Source organism: Coptis chinensis, chromosome 9 (genome assembly GCF_015680905.1).
Source record: "Coptis chinensis isolate HL-2020 chromosome 9, ASM1568090v1, whole genome shotgun sequence".
In the NCBI taxonomy this organism is placed as follows: domain Eukaryota; kingdom Viridiplantae; phylum Streptophyta; class Magnoliopsida; order Ranunculales; family Ranunculaceae; genus Coptis; species Coptis chinensis.
In genome coordinates, this window is record NC_141464.1 from 39,903,298 (window position 1) to 39,925,941 (window position 22,644).

The 22,644-nt window shown below is 36.3% G+C and overlaps 1 protein-coding gene across 1 annotated transcript; it reads left to right on the top strand.

Moving 5' to 3' along the window:
- Nucleotides 1–22,050: 22,050 nt before the first annotated feature.
- Nucleotides 22,051–22,413, top strand: LOC147475959 (uncharacterized). Its single transcript, XM_086585590.1, has one exon. The coding sequence runs from the start codon at nt 22,051–22,053 to the stop codon at nt 22,411–22,413; it is 363 nt and encodes a 120-aa protein (XP_086441716.1).
- Nucleotides 22,414–22,644: the final 231 nt, after the last annotated feature.

Below are 22,644 nucleotides of genomic sequence, written 5' to 3' on the forward strand. Positions count from 1 at the left end.
TTTAAAACTCCTTTAAGGCTAATTCTCAATAACATTTAAGTGCTTTTACAAGGGTTGTATTAGAAAAAGTTCACTAATTACCAAAAAAAAAGTTGTATTAATAGTTATTACATTTGAATTTCTACACCAGGCCATCTGAATTTTGAAACACCATTTCCACACAATTGTCATGATGGGGGACACGGGTGTAGTGTGGATCATTTTGAATGGAGCATTTAATATTGTAAATTAAATGATTCATTTAATAACACACTTACTGACTCCAAGGGTGTAACTTGAAAATTAAGGGGTTGGATTAAATTTTCCGATAAAAGAAACGCCCAATAACATCAAGTTGAAGTGGGATGGCGGTTTACAAGGGTTTTACATCTTAGCACTCTCCAAGAAATGTAAAAAAAAAAAAAGAACGGAAATATTCTAAAATGGTTAGTTCTTTCAGCAGCTACAACACATGGTTCGTTCCTTATCTCTTTCTGAAATATGTGAAAGGTCCCTCTCCATTTTTTTTTAATTTAGTTGGGTTCATCTTTATTTGTGATTGAATTTTCCAATTTCTTTCATGGGCGTACACTGTAGTGATTGGAATTTATGATACTGACTTTGGAGCAGGAAGAAACAAGACTACTTTTAGCAATATCGACTCGAAGGCGAACTTCATATAGGACAATGTTTCATACCAACACCCTTTGTCTTATCCTCTTTGGCCCGGCTTAAAAAATTATCGGTTTGTAATTAGAATTTGTAATACAAAAGATGACGAGCATTTGATAAAAAAATCAACTTTAGTTTCTATTGTTTTGATTTTTGGTTCATCAATACCATTGTTTTGCATATAGACATGGTTGTTTGCACTCATAGGCCACAACCTTCCATATATAGGAAACCAAGTGAGACTCATATATTTTTAATTTCAGGTGCATTAACATCTAAACGTTCTTGGTGGTATTGAAAATTCGTGGGTATTATGGGTTTTAAGATTTGGACTTTTCACTAGCTGGAAGTATTGGTTTGATTTATGGTTTTGTTGGGGTATTACCTAGAATTGAAATTGATACACAGTTTGATACTAATCAATCAGTAGTAGTTAGAGTTATTCGTCTTGAATATTTGATAAATTTTTACAACGCTAGCTTTAGATTCTTTTTCTTTTCTCCATTTTTAGCAAAACATGTTGCTTCTTTTCCCACTTCAATAGATTTAGGCCATATACGTTGTGATAATTTTTTTGCTTCTTTTACGAGTTTTTCTGTTACAGGGTATGGCGATTCAGCCTTACCAAGATCTTGCTAGCTTATGTAGAGGAACAGGCTGAGGGAAAATAAGGGGACGCATTACAAGAGTGATATGATGGACTCCACTAATTTGAAAGATAAAAAGCAACTCTTGGGCCTAAAATTTCTACTATTGGATTCTAAGGTAGACACTATTCAGGCTTCATACTCATTGGTATTTTAAAGTTTGTGTTGCATCACTACTTTATTTTTTCCAGTTGCGGGCAACTAATATATTCGCTGAAATTTTCATCATGGATAGGAAGCAGTAGCATAGTTTTTCTCCCTGATTAATTAGGAAGCAGTAGCTAGCAAGGTAGGTGTTAATGCTCCTTGATAGAGTTTTTTGAGTGGTAGAAGATTACATGGACTAGAGGTATATGAGAAGCTATGACAACCATTTTATTCTTACTTATTGCTTTATTGGCTTCTTTGACATAAAGAAAAATTTATTGTTCCAATCTGTACCAAAACACTTGATTTGTTAAATCTACAATGTCCAGGTGCCAGATCCAATTTCATTGTGCCAAATTTGGTTTTTACAAAACAATTTGAAGTTTGGGGATAGATATATGAATTGGTTGAATTGGGTGTAAACATGGCTACTCAATGGGTATATGTGGCTAAGGGGTATTACATGGCTACTCAATGGGTATACATTGCTAAGGGAGGTATACGTGGCTTGAAGTTTGTGGGTAATGAGGAAGGGGTATTATATGTTAACTGCAGTGGGACAATTATCCATTTTTTTATAAAGTGTTGAAGGGTGCAAAACCTTTTTAGTTCCAAGTATTTATAGCTTATTACTTTCCAGTAATGGACACATATTTTGTCTTGGGCATGTAGTGTATACGCTTTATTGGTTAGTTTTTAATAAAATAATGAAGTATGGGAGCAAATTGCAAACTAAACAAAAGCTTGGAAGTTCAATCCCTCTTGAGATAGTTTGCAACATTGAGTAGGAGTCTCGATCAATTAAACAACTATTTGTGCTTACTATATATTTGACACATGTTGTTGTTGTTGTACGTTGAAATTAAAGGAATTGTAATAGGTCATTCATAATCCGTGATGATTATTTTTTCTTTGCTTTGAAATATTGAAGCAATTGTTCTCTCTCTATTAATGGACTTAGATTAGTTCGATGAAGACAAGTGTACAAGAGAACCAATACATAAACTTGAGGAGTAAGGATATACCAAACCAAAATTAAGGTCCACCTATTCATTTGGCTATCTAATATTCTCTTTTCCTCTTCCAAGTAGTTGCCCACATATATTTTCCACTTGCCCTTTTACTAAATGAAGAAGAATGCACTCTTTATTTTTTGTGACATTGGAGATTGCTATGGCAAATAAATCTTCAATCAATGGTAAGTTAGTTGTCTCTAGAACCAATTTTAGCTTGGGAATGATTTGGGCATATTCATTGTAGTCAAGCTTTACCATTTGAAATCAGATTTTTTTTTTTTTTTTTAGCAGGTGTGTTCGTGACTTCCACAATTGATTTCCAAGATATAAAATCATTTTCTTTTCTTTACAGATTTTGAAATGGAATGAATGTTTTTTTTAATGCTAACTAATTTTTTTAAAAGATATCACTTTTGTGTTGATGTCATTATTCATCCTCTATTGTTGGATTAATTGGTTTCACGATTGGTGTTATGTACAACCAAAATTTTCATAAGGAAGTGTAAATAGGTTTTCACAACTCCCATACCTATTTTGCGAATAGAGGTACACTTTTGCAGCTCTTTTTCACAATACAATAAAGTTGGGAAAAAACCTATGAATTATGGAATTTTTATGGTATGTGACATCGATACCATTTTTAAATCAACTAGGAACAAAAACAATTACTGTAATGAAGATTCTTTTGAGATTTGACATAGTTAGTACTATTGTTGATGGTTAGATGAGTTCTTGTGGTTACTTCCGAATAAAGTGGAAATTTCACTAAGATTAGTAGACTCACCGAGCTTAAAGTTAGTGATGTTAAGTTTCTCCTTTTTTTCCCTGATAATCCTCGATGAGAAATTTAGCCTCCTAAAGTCTAACATTATTCTTTTCAACATGAATACAACACCTACAACATTGGAATGTATGTGTATTCACCCAGTTGCAACAAACACAGCTCAATCAAGAATGCCCAAGAGAAATTAGTAGAAGTTGTTAAGGCATGACAAGTAGGTATACCACCAGCCTTCTTGCCCATCGAATATAAGATAAATTGTGGAAATTGATGAACCTCCCAAAGCAATTGACATGTATGTATGAGTAAGAGTTAGCATTTTTTTGGATAATCATCGTTGAAGCTTGACCTTATGGGTTGTTGTACCTTGGATGGTTTTACTTAATGTATAATTAGTTAATGTTGTATTGTTGTGTACTTTATTTCATCAAAGTTTTTTACTTTATTTGTGCAATAGTTGGCTCATCTGTATTGAAGTTATATGTGATATTTGGTGGAAGTCATTGTTGTACAAATTATTTGCAGATTGTAAATAGCTTAACCATATATTTTGCCTTTGTCTGCAGTATACTTCAATAAAGAGTTTTTTTTTTTTTTTTTTTACAAAATACATATATTAAGTGAATTTGATGACTTATATTAACTTTCTTTTAATTTTTAAGCACAATGTGCATCAATCAATAAATGTAAATACAACTGTGCCGAAGGCACGGGTTATACCTAGTAGAAAACAAAATATAAAAAAAATCTTGGTTCTTTTAGAAATAGATTTAAGTGAACCAAATACACCCTAAGAAAGAAACTCAATTCAAAAAGTTGATTGTGTATTGGTCACTCCTACTCAAATGTTAAGAGTACCCTCCTTAAACCCGTTGTCTTTTGTCCAATTATAACTTAATATGATTGTCCGAATATAACCTAATATGATAATTTAAAAACTCAAGAAATCAATGTCTTCAAAACCAAAATTCAAAATTTGAATTGGAGAAACTAAGAGCATCTCTAGGGGTGGTAGCAATTTGACAAATTTTTTGTGAACAACTTTTCCAAATTGTGGTAGCAAGAAAGTGATCTCTAAGTTGTCAAACACGAGAAAAACTTCCGTCCATAGCACTTAGGACGCAAAACCGTCCATAGTGCCTCTGCACCACACACGTGTCCCATGCTACAACCTTGGTTAACTTAACTCTCCCCTATTTTCTCTTCTCAAATCTTTCACCTAGATATTTTTAGCGCTCAACTATATCCAAAAAAATATCCTAACTGATAATCTCGCGCCCAAAAAAATAAGGAGAAAAAGAAGAAAAAAAAGTTTTTGCAATTTCAACAATGATTAACGAAGGTAAAAAAAAAAAATAATGGTTATTTGTATCCAACATATTTGTTCTCCCTGAATTTCTCAATAGTTGCACGTGGATTTTTTGTATGGTTGTTTCACTCAGTGTATACAAAGAAGAATTTTTGTCGTTACACATCTTATTCTATTCTTGTTGTTAACACTATATTTTTCAAGTATGTGATTGCAATTTTGTGGTTAAGTATGTATATTTTGTTAATTGCAGAAGAAGCTTTGCAAGTAGAGTCCAACTCTGAGGATTCAACTGAAGAGAATGACGATGAAGAGAGCCACTATGAAGATATAGTAAACTTTGTCTAACAAGTCTTTTCCCAAACAAATTTTGTGATGTAGCTGCCAATATGGGACAGGGATACTTTTCAAAAGCAACATCGTTATTTCTTTTTGATCAAAAGTTTATCATGGATTATCGAACTCAGCCATTTTGTTATGGATTGTGGTACAATTTTTTGATTAATTTGTAGTAGCTAATTATTTGTTATATACAAATTGTCTTTATGAGCATTTATTGCTTATGGAATTTTTTTGATTAATCATGGATTATCAATTTTTTTCTCTTTTTTTGTCTGAAAATTTAAAATCTATTGTTTAATTATATTGGAAGAATCTAAATTTCGCGATAATATTTTTTTTTGGGCGCGAGTTTATTAGGTAAGCGTTAAAATTATCTAGGTGAAATATTTAACTTTTACAAAGAGAAAATAGGGTAGACTTAACTAGAGTTACTCAAAAAAAACCAGAGTTAACAAAGCTTGTAGTAAGGGACACGTGTGTTGTGCAGAGGCGCTACTGACGGTTTTGCATCCTAAGCACTATGGATCGAAGTTTTCCTCGTCAAACACTAATGGCATATGATCAGGGGACCTACACACGCCCAGTTGGAGTAGTATGACAATTGAAATGGCCCTACTCCCACGCCAATTGAAGTGGCACAGAGTTGTGTGCAAACAGTTGAAAAAGTCAAAAAATAAAAATCAGACACTAGTTGAAGCGGCGCGCGCCAGGTTGAGTGAAACGCTGGATCCGACGCAAATTTGCAACCAATAATTCTCTCTGCTATTAAGTTTTAAGCATTATAGTTGAGAAGATGGAACTAAAACTTGTTTGAGAATTTACAAAAAACAACTAAAAAGGGTATCAAACTTTAAACTTTTTGACAATATGGGGACCAAACTTTTTTCCTTGATAGTTTGGGGACCAAACTATTTGATTTTTTTGCAATGTAGGAACTTCCGTTAAATTTCTCTAACACCGTTTCTAATTTGTATTATTATTATTTTTTTTCAACATTACAAATTAATTTATATTAATTTTTTTCAACATTACAAATTAATTTATATTAATTTTTTTTCAACATTACAAATTAATTTTCATTTGTATTAATTTATAAAATAAAAATTAATACAAATTATAAACGGTGTTAGAGAAATTTGATGGAAGTTCCTACATTGCAAATATCAAATAGTTTGGTCCCCATATTGTCAAAACGTGTAAAGTTTGATACATTTTTTAGTCGTTTTTTCGAGAATTTAATACAGATAGGGTCTGCCCAACTTTAGCATCTTTTAAAAAAAAATGTTATAGCATTTCTAGGTGGTGGTAGTATACTCTTCAAATTTGAAAAAGAAATTTGGAAAAATTGATTGCAAATTTTGACAAACTCTAACTAGTCGCAAATTCGATTGTAGACTCTACCACACGCCATTGGTATTGGTGCGCGCCGCGTGATATTACCACTGTCGCCTCCAAGATGAAAAAAAAAATCACGCGACATTCTCACTGTCGCACCAAATTGAAAAAGTAAAAAAAAAAACCTCGCGCGACATTAGTAGTGGCTCGCGCCAGAACCACTGGCGCGTGGTGCTGGTCAAAGTAAAAAAAAAAATCGGCGACATTTGCAATGTCGCTCCGCATCTGCATCCAAATTGCCAAATTTACAAATAAGAATACGAATGGACAAGTGATGCAACCAAATATACTACCACCTAGAGTTGGAATTCTGGAAAATTCCGATTTTTTTCTTCAAATTTGAAGATTTTGAAAGGTGGATACTACCCCTAGAGATGCTCTTAGCACTTAGAAATGATTTTTTTGGTTTTTTTTGGCAAATTCCTACCAAAACAGTTGTTTGGTCTCCACCTACAGATGCTCTAAGGTTTAGACATAAATTTCTCGCTCGCAGTAAGTTATCAACCAAAAAAGGCTTCCAATTTAAGGTCAATTTTAATATACCCCTTTCCATTGCCGAATTTATCACCAGAAAACACAAATATGCCTCTTTTAGACCTTTAGTTTTTTTTGGTGGTTTTTTTTTTAAGTCACCATGACTTGATCCCATGACCAAACTAGCCAATAGTCAAACATGTTGCACCACGAAACCACAAGTTTGATTCTTAATCTCAATTAGTAGAGTATACCATAATTAACATGGGCATTTAAATTAGACCAGCCTTTTTTCTACCATGAAATACCCTTGATAAAATATTAAAATCAATTATTCAATGCCTTTAAGAAGGACTACTTCGTCGTTTCAAAATTTACTACCATCTATACCCTTAAGATTATATAATAACTTAAGGACGTATGTGTAAATTCAGGTTGGAAATCAACTATACGCCCATATTCAATTGTTCGCGACTTACTTTCATTAATTACCAAATAATTACCTTTTATACCGAAATTAAATTCAAGAAATCAACCGTTCTCTTTTCTTCTTCTCTCTCCCAAATCTCCCCTTATTTGCTCTCCCTTAAATTGAAAGCCACCAAAAAAAAAACAACATACCTAATTGTCTCTCTACTGCCGATTATTATTAGAAGTCAAGCGAACAAAAAAAAACTCGGTTTCAAAAGGTAATATATTTGTCCTCTATTTGATTCTTTGATTTCGATATCGATATCGATATTGATTTAAAACCCTTGCGCATCTCTTCGTCCTCTTGGTTCATGTTTTTTTTTTTTTTTCATCTAAGATTGTATTGTTTTATAAATTTTACAGGTAACATAAAACAGTTGGCTCACACTTTTCTAAGAGCATGAACAGTTGGCGTTAAGATAGATCCAGATGAACTGGATTTTCGGAAAAAAAATTCAACGTGTGCTCATAGTTGTACATCTTTGTTTCAAATCATCGCCTTTTTTTTCTTCAGAAACTTGTACTAAACGAGCACATTTTTTTTTTCTTTTTTTATAAAATGAAGTGTAGATAAGTTGGATTTAACTCATAAGAAAAGGATTCAATTGTAAATCATAAGGCCTTCATCCTGTAAAGGTCAGAGATATTCTACTATGAAACAATATTAACACAAATGGATGAAAGAAATAAAAAATTAAGATGCCACTTTTATTGTCCAATATAAAGCCTGTGAGGTCAAGTTGGAACTGTCCTGTGATTGGTGACCACACCACTTGATATGCTACTCAGAAGCCATTGTTTGTTGATACTTATTCTTCAACTAATGTAACTGCTTTATTGTTAGGAGATCACTAGCTATTATGTGTAACTATATTAGCAAGCTTTATTAGTTTCACTTTCAGGTGCCAAATCTTCATGTATACTCAATATTTTCTCAACTTCTGAACAATATATTCTTAACATTGAGTTTTGTTGTTATTGCATTTGAAAGATTATGAGAATCTTTTATTCAGCCTATTGCAGGTATCTTACACATCATGGTTCCTTGATGCGTTCAATTATGCTATTGCAATGGAAATGGATGTGCTCAATCTGAGCATTGGCGGACCTATTACTTGGATCTTCCATTTGTAGAAAAGGTAGATAACCTTTTGTCTGCTGAGTTTTACTTAGTTCTTATCCGGAACGAGCAAATTCTTTAACCCATGGAACTGAAGTCGCTTTTGTTACAAAATATTAGGGTTAAAACAGTTTTGTACTTACCCACCTTGATTTCTCTGAGTTGGAGGTAGTCAGAACTAATGAAGAGACAGGGACCTTGGCACTTTATTGAGGAACTGGTCTTAGAACATAACCCTTGTTTCCTATGTATTGCTGAACCGCTTATTAAACCACCAACTGTTCTACCGCCATTGTTCAAGAGGGCTGGTTTTGATGCTAGATTCCTACATAACGACACCCTTCCGAGAGTAGGAAACTTATGGCTTTTCTGGAAAGATGAATTAACAGTTGATCTTGTTGATGTATCTCACCAGCAGATTACAGTAAAGGTAGGGAATTTTCTGCTCTCTTTTGCTCATGCAAGTAGCTTATACGGCACCCGAAGAGGGCTTTGGCAAGAGCTCGGGAGTTTGGGAAATACAGTGGATGCTTGGGCTGTGGTAGGAGACTTCAACATAGTAAGCTCAGAATGCGAACGAAGAGGTGGTCGATCTCCATGTATCACTGCCATGAATGAATTTAACAGCTTTATCCACTCGAATGCTCTGATTGACTCTACTACTTGCGGATTCAATTACTCGTGGTGCAACAAGAGGTGGGGGAATAAAAGAATGCTACAGAAGATAGATAAAATGCTCATAAATCAGAAATGGATTGAAGTAAGCACTGGATGGAGAAGTAAGATCCTTAAGCGCAAGTTGTCAGACCACAGTCCGATTGTGGGCTGGAACTCGTGCATCCCCAAGCCGAAAAATATCCCTTTCCGGTTTAGGAAAGCTTGGATACTACATGAGAACCTCAAAGCAGTAGTTGAAGCAAGCTGGAATGAGCCACTCTATGATGTTCCGATCAGGAAAGTAGTGAAGAAATTAAAAAGATTAAAACTAAAATTGAAGCAATGGAGCTTTGAGGTTTTTGGAAGTCACAAGCAGCACATGAAGCAGCTAGAAGAGGATATGGAGCAGATCCTTAAGGATCAAGAAACAAATCCTTTTGAGACTAACTTGCATCAAAGGGAAATTGACAAAGCTGCTGAGTTGGAGGAAGCTAAATGAATCAGATTTACTATGGTCAAAGAAAAGTCAAGAACCTCAGAAGCCTTGAATGGAGAGAGAAACTCGGCCTATTTCCATGCCACCATCAAAATGAGACTCGCAAAAGCACAGATAACTGAGATTAAGAACGAAGAAGGAGTCATGATCAAGCAACAAGAGAAAATAAAAGAATATATAGTCTCTGCCTACCAAGAGAAATACAAGTTTCAGAGTGTCACAATGGACTCGGCTCTTCTGGATTTGATTCCTAAGTTGATTACTGATGAAGAGAATGATTCCATAACAGACCATTCCAACAAGGGAAGAAATCAAGGAAGTTGTTTTCTCCATGGATGCCAACAGTTCCCTTGGCCCTGACGGTTTTCAAGGTATATTTTACCATACCTTCTGGAGCACCATTGGCTAGGATGTAAGTAATGCAATTATTTCTTTCTTTAGAGATAATGTTCTCCCGAAAGGCATGAATTCCAGTTTTCTTGTCCTAGTACCTAAAGTTGTAAATGCTATTGAGGTGAACCAGTTTAGGCCTATTTGTTTAAGTAATTTTTTGTTCAAAATAATTACTAAGCTTCTATCATTGAGAATTAAGCAGATTGTCAGCAAAATCATTAGCGAGAGCAAAACCGACTTTTATCCAAGGCGTAATGCAATCGTGGGGATTGCTTTGGCTTCTGAAATGATCAATGAATTGGACAAGAAAACTTGAGGTGGAAATGTTGGCATCAAGTTGGATATTACCCAAGCTTTTGATACTCTAAGCTGGAGTTTTTGATTGAGGTGCTTAGTAGGTTTGGATTCAGCAAGACCTTGTGTTCGTGGCTGACTACCATCTTGGAGAGTGCAAATATCTCTATCATGATTAATGGAGGGCCTTGTGGCTTCTTCGAAGCAGGAAGGGGGCTCAGGAAAGGAGACCCCCTTTCTCCCATCCTTTTTGACATCGCTGAAGATGTTCTCAGCAGGGGAATAAATGGGTTATTCCTCCAAGGCAAGGTCAAACATATGACGGCAGCAGGAAAATGTCCTAGCCCCACTGATAAGAGCCCAAAACTGTAGTTTTAACCCCTTAATAATCATACTGTTAGACCAATTATGTGAATAATAAGTAAGAGTTAATACTCGATTACGTGTTTTATGCATTTCGGGCTTCAAAGTCCATTATGTGCGAAAATGTGCCACTTTAGCGAGATAAAGGAGCAAATAAAATGAAACTTCCGAAGACCATATCTTTAGACTCAGGACCTCCGAATTGGGCCTACCTTATGTCAAAACGACCGGCTCGGAAAGAGCTTTCCAATGGTCCAAGCCTTGACCTAATCAGAGGAGCAGAAGTGGACAAAAAGTCTGTTGAAGCGAACTGCAGCTGAAGAGGCCTTTTGGACCCGAAAAAATTTTTTTGGGCTGATTCTTCCTGCCAAAACATGGCTCCAAGCCCATGCACGATTTTGGATCTGGATGTATAAAAACAAAAGCTTCATTCTTTGTTAATGGCAGTTAGGTTAGGAAGCTAATGTTAATGGAGTTTAGGGTTAGAAAAAAGATAGATCTAGATTAGTTTTTAGATCTAGATCTAGTTTTGAATCTCCATTTTTTATTAGTTTTCATTTCCCTTGTTTTAATTTAAAGTATTAAAATATTGTTATTGCTTCATTAGATAAATCAAGTAGTTTATTATTGATCAAATTCGATTTTGTCATTTATCTATTGCTTAGATCTAATTTCATTTCTTGGTTGTTAGTCATTTCGTAGTTATTGATGTTAGATTTTAATTATTGTTTGTTAAATTTCATAAAGTTAGAATCTTTAGATTTAGTTGTCTTAAATTTATAATTAGTTTTAGTTTAAACACCAAACACACCACTCTCACTGTTCCTTGTGTTTGATAAATTGAATTCTATTTAAGTCTTGAGGGTTTAAGAGTGGAACGAAATCCTTACTCGTTGTATTGCATGAATATGTTTTGAGAGTAAGAAGAATTGATTTAAACGTAAGAACGGTAGGATTACGTATTAGTGTTGTTAACATTAATATTAGTGTTTTATTGTTTTTCCGGGTTATCAAATGGCGCCGCTGCCATCTTAATCTCGTTCAAGACAAGAATTCAATTGCTTGAATCTAAGGGGCAATCCCCCATTCTCTACCCACCCACCCTTTTAATTTTTCATTCTTGTTTCTTGAATTTTCGAACCGCTCAATCGCTTTCGGCATAGGGGCTGCGGATTCACAGAGAAAAATACTGCGGTGAAGGTATTTCTAAATTTTCGAAAATTCTGAAAATATTCATACATAATATTTAATGTGTTGTTGATTTACTAGAATATTTTCAGATTTTTCAGAGTTGGTTTACCTTGTAAAACAAATACGATCTTTATAGTACTGCATTTCAGTTTTCACACCATATGTTCTTGAAAAACAGACAAGTAAGGTTACTTAAGGAGTTCTAAAAATTCTATAATTTTTACAGGAGTATCTATCCTAATCCAGGAGTTTGTAGTAAAAATTTGATGAGTTTTTGATTTGTTTTGACCTCCTAAATAGTATAGTGTTTCCAGTGTGTTTCTGCAGTGTTGCAAACACTTAATATCTGGAACACCATCCAGTAAGGAGATGTTGTAGAACTCCAATTGCTCTAAATTTTTTACAGGAACAAGTAGGATCTGTCAGGAGTCTTCAGTAAAAATTTGGCAATTTTTGGATTTTTTTTGATGGGTTAACCATTCGGTTGTTTGTATTGTGTCCGAAAACCGTTTCGCAAACTTTGAAGGGCTGTAGAGGGACTTTGACAGCTCCGATTGATCTGAAATTTTACAGGCTACTTGATAGGCGTCTTAGAAAATTACTGTAAAAATTTCAGATTTTTTGGAGTACGATAAAAGGCCTAAAACTTGAAAACTCTGGAGCGCGACCCGCGCCCAAACCGAGCGCGACCCGCGCCCAAAACACTGGACATTCGACAAAACAGAGGGCACTCGCGCCCAACTCGCGCCCTCAAGGGAAAATTCAGTGTGAACAGCCCAATTTTCACAGAAAAATGCAAATTTTTATCCCTTAAAGTTATTTAGTGTTTCTAACTTGTTAAATACACTGAAATCGTGTATACAAGACGCTATTCAAACGCGTAGCAAGGAGGCATTCAGTAATTTCTTCCACTCCTCCCTCTTACGTTGGAGGAGTTTTAATTCTAGTATAATCAGGCTTGTTTTTCGTAGAAATAAATATAACACGCTATCTAGAATTTCACACACTACACCCAAGCATCAATGGCTAAAAGAACAAGAGACTCCTCTCTCTCGATTTTTATAAAGCCCTAAACGATGGCCCTAAGTCGCATCATTCTTGCAGATCTAGTGGGGGATTTTCGAATCCCCCTAATATATTTAACTTGTTACCGGTTTTCATGGTTTAGACCACGAGAAGCCTTACCAGCATCATGCGTGGGATAGACCAAGTTCTCACTACATTCCATCATCCTAGCGTAAGTCCAGATCAAGTTAAACTTAGGGTGTTTCCTTTCACCCTAGCCGACAAGGCGGCGCGTCTTGGTTAACTGCCCAAACGCCAAACTCGTGGACTCATGGGCTCAACTTGTTCAATTGTTCATGGAACAATTTTACCCACCACTAAAGACGGATGAAATGCTTCACAAGATTCATTTCTTCAACCGAATCCTCATGAATCCTTTTCGGAGGCACGGAATCGCTTCACCGATCTTCTCATTGAATGCCCAATCATAATCTTGCGAAAAGACACGCTTTGTTCGTTCTTTCTTCAAGGGGCTTTCACATTATCATAAGGAGGTTCTAGATATCATGTCCGGGGTAGTTTTCTTAGTAAAGGAGCCTTGAGGCTTATACATTCTTAGAAGATCAATCTAAGAGGAACAACAACCGGGAGGTAACGATTCCTCCCGCTCCTCTCCTTCTTCTTCTCTTGAGGTTAAACATGATCCCGAAGCTTAAAACTCTTATCGATGCCCTCACTAAAAGGTAGATGCCATCTCTGCTCAACAACAACCCACTCCAGTCATGAACATTAACTCTACTTTCGTTGTAATGTCCTCAGTAGTCTTGAGCATTCCGACTTCTATTGTCCTCTTGTCTATGCACAAACACCACCACAACCATCACACTTCAACCAGTTAACTCAACATCAAGGACAAGGGAACTTAGGTGACCGAATATAGGTTTAGTACCCATAACCCGAACTATCAACATCAAGACATGAACGCCAACAAGCTTTAATTCCAATACAACCATCTACGACAAAGTAGTAGTGACCTTGTTGGAGAAACAAAATCAAATTATGCAACAAAACTCCAACTTGATGAAAGATCGGCATGATCAAAACTCTAATATGATGAAACAAACGATGCAAATGATGCGGTCTTTGTGCCAAAAGGTTATTGACATGTCTTCAAACCAAAATAATAACCAAACCGGCGTGTTTCCAAGTCAAGCGATTACCTAATCCTAAGTCAACAAACACGCCTTTGAAATAAATAAGATTTTCGGTAATGGTAATATAAACCAAAGGGGACCTACAGTGATCCACTACCCCCGCTCGTATGAAAGTAGTTGATAACCAAGTGACTATGCCTAAAGATTACCCGCAAAACTAAAAATGATACCATACCAAATACTATAATAGAAACTCAAGACCCTACAACCGTAGAAGTACCGCTTAAACCACAACCAAAAGGGAAAACATTACAAGACCCAATAATAGAAAGTGAAGACCCTACACCTGTAGAGGTTCCAATATGGACACCTAGTTGGAAAAACGCTAGAGATAAAGCAAAGACTAATAAAACTTTTATCCCTTCTGCTAAAAATAGCGATAAAGCACCATATCCCCAAAGACTAGTTGTGTTTAAAAAGGACGAGAATTTTGATGAGATTAGGGAAGTGTTTAAAAATTTGACTATAAACCTACCTTTTCTAGAAGCTATAAAAAGTCTACCTGGACACGCTAAGTTTCTAAAAGAGTTGTGCACCAAGAAGAGGAAAACCAACATACCCCACGAAGCATTCTTAATCAACAATATCCCTCTTTATCCAACATAACAGAATTGTTAAGTACAAGGACCCTGGTCGTCCTACTATACAATGCACCTTAGGTGATACCTTCATAACAACTGCTTTATTAGACCTGGGGGCGAGTGTTAACTTACTCCCTTTTTATTTATATAAACAACTGGGTCTAACAATACTTCAACCAACCAAAATGACTTTGCAGTTAGCCGATCGTTCTATTAAGTATCCCAAGGGTGTAGTTGAAAATATTCTTGTTAAAGTTCGGGATTTTTACTATCCTGCCCGACTTTGTTATTCTCGACAAGTTGCTCATGATTCCATTCCCATCATCTTAGGGCGCCTTTCTTGGCAAACCGCCAATGCCCAAATCAATTGTCGGGATGGCTCAATGACTCTTTCTTTTGGAAATCTTTACGTAGAAGTTAACATGTTTAGACAAAAACAACAGACAACTAGGTTTGCATATAGAAGGAGAAGTGAAGTCCATTGAGAGTTTTGTACCTCACATTAGTCGCGGTGACACTTTAGTCCCCACACTAGTAGATACCCCTCTTATGGAAGAAGACAAGGATCACAATTTCTACTCCAGTAGACGTAGATAACATCGAGGAAGATTTCCTTCCGACTCCTTGAGTTCTCTCCTATTGACATCCATTCATCTCTTGACGCCATGACGGAAGAAGAATTTTTTAAGCCCTATCCCATCCGATTCTTCTTACCCACCTATTGAGGAATGTCTTGCATATCTCAAAGCCTCGATGATATAGACCTAAGAACACTAGTTGAACACCATTCACCCACCTCACATCCTCATGTCACTCATTCACCTTCCATCACTTAATGTTCCTCGCCTCTACCTTTTCAAAGAACCATTGAGTTTGTACTTGACCTTGGTGTTTCTCCTATGCTTCATAACTATCTAAAACCAACTAGTGAAGAAGTAACACCCAAGGACAAGCCACCGGACACTTTTTCATTTTTTCCATTTTTCCCTTCTCAAAATTATCCACATCCTAATGATCTTCTACAACCATCAATTTTCTCATGTTCATTTACTTGGCATTCCCTTCAGGAGGACAAAGAAGAAACCAGATGCTCGATTAGGTTTTAGATCTATAAGGCTTTACTCTCATTCCACTAAGCTACATCATAGGAAATCTTGGTGCTTAATTTCGTTTTGATGGTGCATTCCATGTTAATTATTTGTGGAAAGACCCACAACTTTTAGATTATTGATATATGGGAAACTGCATGTAAATACATATATATCACTTTAAGTCTAGGGAATCGACTTTAAAAGACCCGTTTTAAAACAAATTTTTACAAACCCTGTTTTTTCAAAAAATTTGTTTGGGGGTGTTTGGTTTTTCCATTCTTGATCACTCAAATTCCTATTCTTACCCCCACCTCACCCCTTGAAGAGTAGTTAGATTTCTTCTTGTTTGTCATTTTGATGTTGTTTTTATTATTTTTAGTAGATAGGATGTTACGTTGTTAAATTCTCGTAGTTAACTTTGAATTTGGTAGTTAAATGTTGTTTGAATTTCAATTTTAATATAATGTGGTTCTTTTCAAATTGTGCATAGATTTTATTGTTAATCCCACCTTCCGAATTGTTTGGGGGTGGTATTATTTATTCTATCATGATTTGTAGAAGATCCTCCATTTTAGAGTTTGTTTGGAGTGAAGGTTGAGAATATTGTCGTAATTGGCATACCTATAATTAGATGTGGTGGTAGGATGAAATATAAGAGAGTTTAGAAGTTACTAGTCTAAATCCAAAGATAAAAGATACTAGGGTTGTTTTAGAATCAAGAATATGAGTTGTTTCCGTTTTGGTTTGGAAATTTTATTGTTTCTAGAAATTGCCTTAAAACTTTTGGCAACTTACCGATTCAGATAACAATTAAAACCTATAAAAACTCCCCTTCTTTCTACACTAACAAACCACAATACATTCCACCATCATCCCAAGCACCATCCACTCCAAGTTTTACTTTCTTTTTTCATCTAAACTCCGGTTTCAAATCTTTTCAAAGGTCAGCACTGCCAAACCTCTGAATTCCAAATCCAAATACACTGACTTCGCGCCAAACTAGTTAAGGCCTTTCGCCATACGACTTCCTTCCGACCCGAAAAAATTCCAGGTTTTCTGCGGGTTGTTCCGTTCATTCATTCGCTGTTCCAGGCGTAGTTCGAGATGACATCTCCTATAATAATACCGAACAGTCTTTCAAAGATTTGTTTCAAAGCACTACTTATGGTGCTTGGGTTTACGCTAGGTGATCACACACGTAGGGCGGGAACCGCTTATGGTTCTTGCTAGCATTTGTTCTTGGACTTGCCATGCCAATGAAATACAAGACCCATGATGCTATTGGGTAGATAATATGCATGTCTACACTTATGACTTTTTGCATGAGGCTTATGGGTCCGCATTTTCCGTGATCGAGGACCGCGGGAATATAACGCCGCCTTTGGTAGCCTTGTCCATGAACATAGAAACTGCATGTTTTGGATCATGCTAAACATTTTAGGGAATGACATTTTTTCTTCTCGTGAATGATGCCACTTGCAGCGTCTTCCTTGTTTTAGCCACGGACGTATGTGCCATGACCTTCCTTAACTTTGATGTCTAGTTTAGCACGAGCCCATAGCATGAGGCATAAGTATCTTCTTATGCCTATATTAGTTTGCCGTGATTATACTATGTTTCTTCCCTATTTTTGTGCCCGCTTCACGGACTGGGTTGGGTCGACATCGTGAGATCCACCAATTCTATTATTCGATCTTTCCGCGGTAATGACTTGGCAAGGGTGGAGGATACAACCTCATCAAGTTGCACCTTACACCCCATCCCACCAAGTGGCTTTAATAGGTTAGGATCCGTAGATGATAAATGGCGCAAGCTTGGCAAATTATAATGGCATGGCAGGATCTTAAGGAACCTCACTTCTTTATAGAAGAGGAGGATGACGAAAAAGTAAACGCTGGAGTGGAGGTAAGTTTTTAGTTTCAGCTAATGTATCCGCTTATGTCCCAAGCAATTTAATTACTAACCCCATAATGGGTGGAACTCTTTATAGAGTTAAGGTCGCTTTTTTTATTTCCTATATTAGTATATTCTAACCTTGTTTTGCAGATGTTCCAAAATTTCACGCATTTCCATGGTATTTTTCTACCCTCTTTATTTAAATGCTTTGAGGACAAAGCATTCTTCTTGTTTGGGGGGGGCATAGAAATACGTGTAATTAAGGCATCTGTTAGGATATAGATATGTATAATATGCATTTGTTTTCAAGTTAAAAATTTCAAAAATATAAATAAATAAGTTTATGCTATACACTTAGGAATATTGGTATTGTTTTCTTTCTATGCTCTTAACAATCTAGAAGTCTCAATGAGCTTTTGCATCGAATAATTGTTAGAAACTTAGGTTAATATGTAGGTAATAATCTTTGCATCTATCTATAAATATATTACATGAGTATCTATGATTGTTAGTAGTAAGTTTCTCAAATCTAGGCTAGAGTACTTATTCTACAAATCCTGTGGAGAATATAGCCTAAAGCCTTATATGAGCTAAATATTTGAGAAATGACACAAGGGAGAAGTAAAATCTGGATAGAGAAATCACACGTCCACTTGCTTGATCACTATGCCATATCCTAAGCGAGAATTTAGGCCCTCTTTGGATCGATATAGCCAAAAATTCAAACCTATGAATTATTTTCCGCTAGTCGCCCCTCTAAGCCTTTCTTTAGCCTTCCATAAACCACAATTCCTTTACCCTTGCACAAAAACAAAACAAAATAAAAAATTCAACTTACCCAATCTAGAATAAGTCTGAGAATAGAATGAGTGAAGAAAGAAGAAGAGAAAAAAACCGTGTAAACAAAAATTAGTTAGTTGCTTCCAGAAAAAAGAAAAAGAAGTTTCCATCCAAAGAAAAGAAAAGAAAAAAAAAATAGAAATAAATAAAACTCCAAAAATAGAATAAAAGGGGAGTCAAAAAGCCAAAGAAAAGAAAAAAGAAAAATATGGCTAAGGATGGAAACAAAGTATAGAAGCAAAAAGAAAATAACAAGGTTTTCTCTAAGTTACATAATATGAAGACTCTATTATCTCAGACTTGTCCTTTTGTATATCCATTTCCTTCCTTCAAAACCATCTCCTAATCCCCAACACCTAATAAAGACCTCTAGCTCAATTAGGAATAGGTTAGTGTGATAGTAAGTGGCAGATGTGTTTGATCGACTCGCTTCCCTGTTTGTCATTGAGATTGTAAGGTAAAGTGTGCCCACCGCACACCGAGAGTAATAAAACTTGAGTGGAAAAATCGAGTGGTTTTGTCTTGACATTTATGTGAGGACCTACTTAAGGACGCTTATTCCGAAGTTTTCAAAAACGGACTCGCTATTACATTTCATAAGATTACTCATTGTTATATGTTTATTTTAGATGATTGATTATTATGCATATATTAGCTTAGGGTTCCGATGGGTTATTCTTATGTATTTGCTAGTGAGATGTATAGATAGTTGAGACATGAATGAGAAAACAATAGTTTTATTTCTTAGTCGTTGTAGTATAGATGAAGTTTGTGAGTACCTTCATCGAAAACTCTCACGAGGGCTATAACTCGTCCACTAGGGAATTCCTAGTGGTTTAAGGCCTTGTTGCATATGGTCAATGCAATCGCGACTCTCAAATAAACGAGTAGTTAGAACTCCATTTTGGTCACTTATTCTAATTTCTCATCTTTGCTTGAGGACAAGCAAAATGTCTTTTTTGGGGTGGTTTGATAAGAGCCCAAAACTGTAGTTTTAACCCCTTAATAATCATACTGTTAGACCAATTATGTGAATAATAAGTAAGAGTTAATACCGACATGTTTTTATGCATTTCAGGCTTCAAAGTCCATTATGTGTAAATGTGCCACTTTTAGCGAGATAAAGGAGCAAATAGTCACAGAACTTCCAAGACCACATCTTTAGACTCAGACCTCAGAATTAGGCCTACCTTATGTCAAAACGACCGGCTCGGAAAGAGCTTTCCAATGGTCTAAGCCTTGACCCAATCAGAGGAGCAGAAGTGGACAAAAAGTCTGTTGAAGCGAACTGCAGCTGAAGAGGCCTTTTGGGACCGAAAGACTGGTTTTGGGCCTGATTCTTCCAAAACATGGCTCCAAGCCCATGCACGATTTTTGGATCTGGATGTATAAAACAAAAGCTTCATTCTTTGTTAATGGCAGTTAGGTTAGGAAGCTAATGTTAATGGAGTTTAGGGTTAGAAAAAGATAGATCTAGATTAGTTTTTAGATCTAGATCTAGTTTTGAATCTCATTTTAATTAGTTTTCATTTCCCTTTGTTTTAATTTAAAGTATTAAAATATTGTTATTGCTTCATTAGATAAATCAAGTAGTTTATTATTGATCAAATTCGATTTTGTCATTTATCTATTGCTTAGATCTAATTTCATTTCTTGGTTGTTAGTCATTTCGTAGTTATTGATGTTAGATTTTAATTATTGTTTGTTAAATTTCATAAAGTTAGAATCTTTAGATTTAGTTGTCTTAAATTTATAATTAGTTTTAGTTTAAACACCAAACACATCACTCTCACTGTTCCTTGTGTTTGATAAATTGAATTCTATTTAAGTCTTGAGGGTTTAAGAGTGGAACAAAATCCTTACTCGTTGTATTGCATGAATATGTTTTGAGAGTAAGAAGAATTGATTTAAACGTAATAACGGTAGGATTACGTATTAGTGTTGTTAACATTAATATTAGTGTTTTATTGTTTTTCCGGGTTATCACCCACCCACATCTTATTTGCTGATGATGTCTTTGTTTTTGCAAATGGAGAAATCCGAGGTCTCAAGATGCTCAAGAAAGTTTTCAACTCCTATGAAAAATCAGCAGGCCAGTATTTCAACCCTTCTAAGAGTAAACTGTTTCTATGGGCTATGAATGATGCAAAGAAAGAAAGAGTCTCCAATCTCTTTGAGTTTAGAGTAGGCAACCTTCCAGAAAAGTACCTGGGTGCCCCCATATTCCAAGGCAGAGTCACAAGGGAAAAAATTCAGAGTATGGTCGACAAAGTGCGGAAAAGGGCTAGTGGATGGGCTGGTCGAATGTTATCTTTCCAAGGTCGGGTAGTCATTGCTCAATCTATTCTAAACAGCCTTCCGGTGTACAACATGTCAGTGTACAGGTGGCCATCTAAATGTATCAAAGACTGTGAGGCAGTTATCAGAAACTTTATCTGGTCAGGGGATCCTACAGTAAGGAAAGGCATCACGCTCAAATGGGAGAAGGTCTGTAAGCCATATGAGGAAGGAGGCCTCGGGCTTCGTAAGTTCAGAGAGCTTAATCTAGCCCTCCTCATGAAGCTCACTTGGAGCTTTCTCACTGGAAATTCTGAATGGAGTAAATTTATGAAGGCAAAATTCTCTATGTTATCAGGTCAATGGCTTACATACTTCAAAAAGTCATCAGTATGGCCAGGCATTCAATGGGCTCTAAAAGAGATGTCGCCTCACATGGGTTGGGAAGTGGGTCAAGGTAAGGACATTAGACTTTGGTAGGATAATTGGGTAGGAGTTGCAATAGCAGACAGAGTACAAGGCGTCAACTGGAGAAACTTCAAGGCCACTGTTGCTGACATCATAACGGAAACTGATTGGAACATTCCAGATCGAGTGCTCCAAGTTTTTGGAAAAGTGGGAATAGATCTAAATACAATCCAACCTCCAACTGGCGAAGCAACCGATATCAGGATTTGGAAACCAGCAAAGGATGGGAAGTTCTCAGTGAAGGAGGCTTTTGATGCTATTAGAAAAAAAGAACAAAAGGTACATTGGAACAAATGGGTCTGGAACAAGACTCTTCACCCGAGAACAGCAGGGATTGTATGGAAACTCTTACTAAAGGCAGTGCCCACTGATGACAAGGTAAAGAAGAAGGGAATTCCCATGGCTTCTCGATGTCGGCTTTGTCAAAAAGAGGAAGAATGTGTTAACCACTTACTCTGGGAATGTGAGGCGTAAAGGAATTATGGGGGCCGGCTCATGGATGTCTTCAAGGTAAGGATTTCGTTGAACTTGCAGGAAGTGATATCGGCCACAAAGCTTCTTAGTCCAATCAGAAAAGAACTATGGAATGTAGGAGCTGCGCACCTAATGGCACAGATTTGGAAAACTAGGAATCGCATCCTATTTGATGAGAAGAAGATAAATATTATTCTCATCAAGTATGAAGTGACCAAAAGAATTCAAGCTGCAGGGTTGGTTGCTACTAGGCACATGCGAAATTCAGCGGAAGAGCTAGAAGTTCTTCACTCTCTTCATATCAGAGGCATCTCTAAGCCACCACGCTGCCCAAAATAAGTCTGCTGGAAGCTCCCCCAACCAGCACCAAAGCCAATATCGATGGCTCATCCAGGGAAACCCGTGAAATGGGGGGGGGATTATATTTCGCGATCACCATGGTCAAGTTCTGGGGGTCATGGTTTATGGGCTAGGAGTTACCACCAGTTTTGATGCTGAATGTGAAGCTATTGTTATGGCGGTGGAGTCAGCAGTAGCAAAAGGTTGGAGAAGTCTATGGATTGAAGCAGATTCACAACCTGCCATCATAGCATTTAGCAAGGGGAACATTCCGTGGGCTGTTAAGGCAAGATGGCTACGAGCAACTCAGAAGATGGATTCTTGGAAACTCTCTCATATTTATCGTGAAGCTAACTTTGGAGCTGACGCGGCATCAAAGAAGGGCTCATCAATGCAAAGAGGCACATACTGTTGGAGCTACACCAAGCCAGACTACATCAGATGCTTAGAAGATCCTCATAGAACCTACTACCGGTTTTAATTAGCTATGATCATGTAGCACCCTAAGTTTTAAGACCTTTATCTCCTGTAACTATATTATTATATCAATAAAATATCCTTACTTGTGTGCAAAAAAAAAAGAACTAATGATTTACGAGTTACTCAATAATGATTGCCTTGGAAACAGTTTAGGAGAGCATGAACAGTCAGCATTAAGATAGATCCAGATGAAGCCTTCTTGAAGACTGAACGGTATCCTGTACTCACGGTG

Coding starts and splice junctions, on each gene's coding strand:
- LOC147475959 (XM_086585590.1), top strand. CDS start 22,051: ATGGTTTATGGGCTAGGAGTTACCACCAGTTTTGATGCTGAATGTGAA.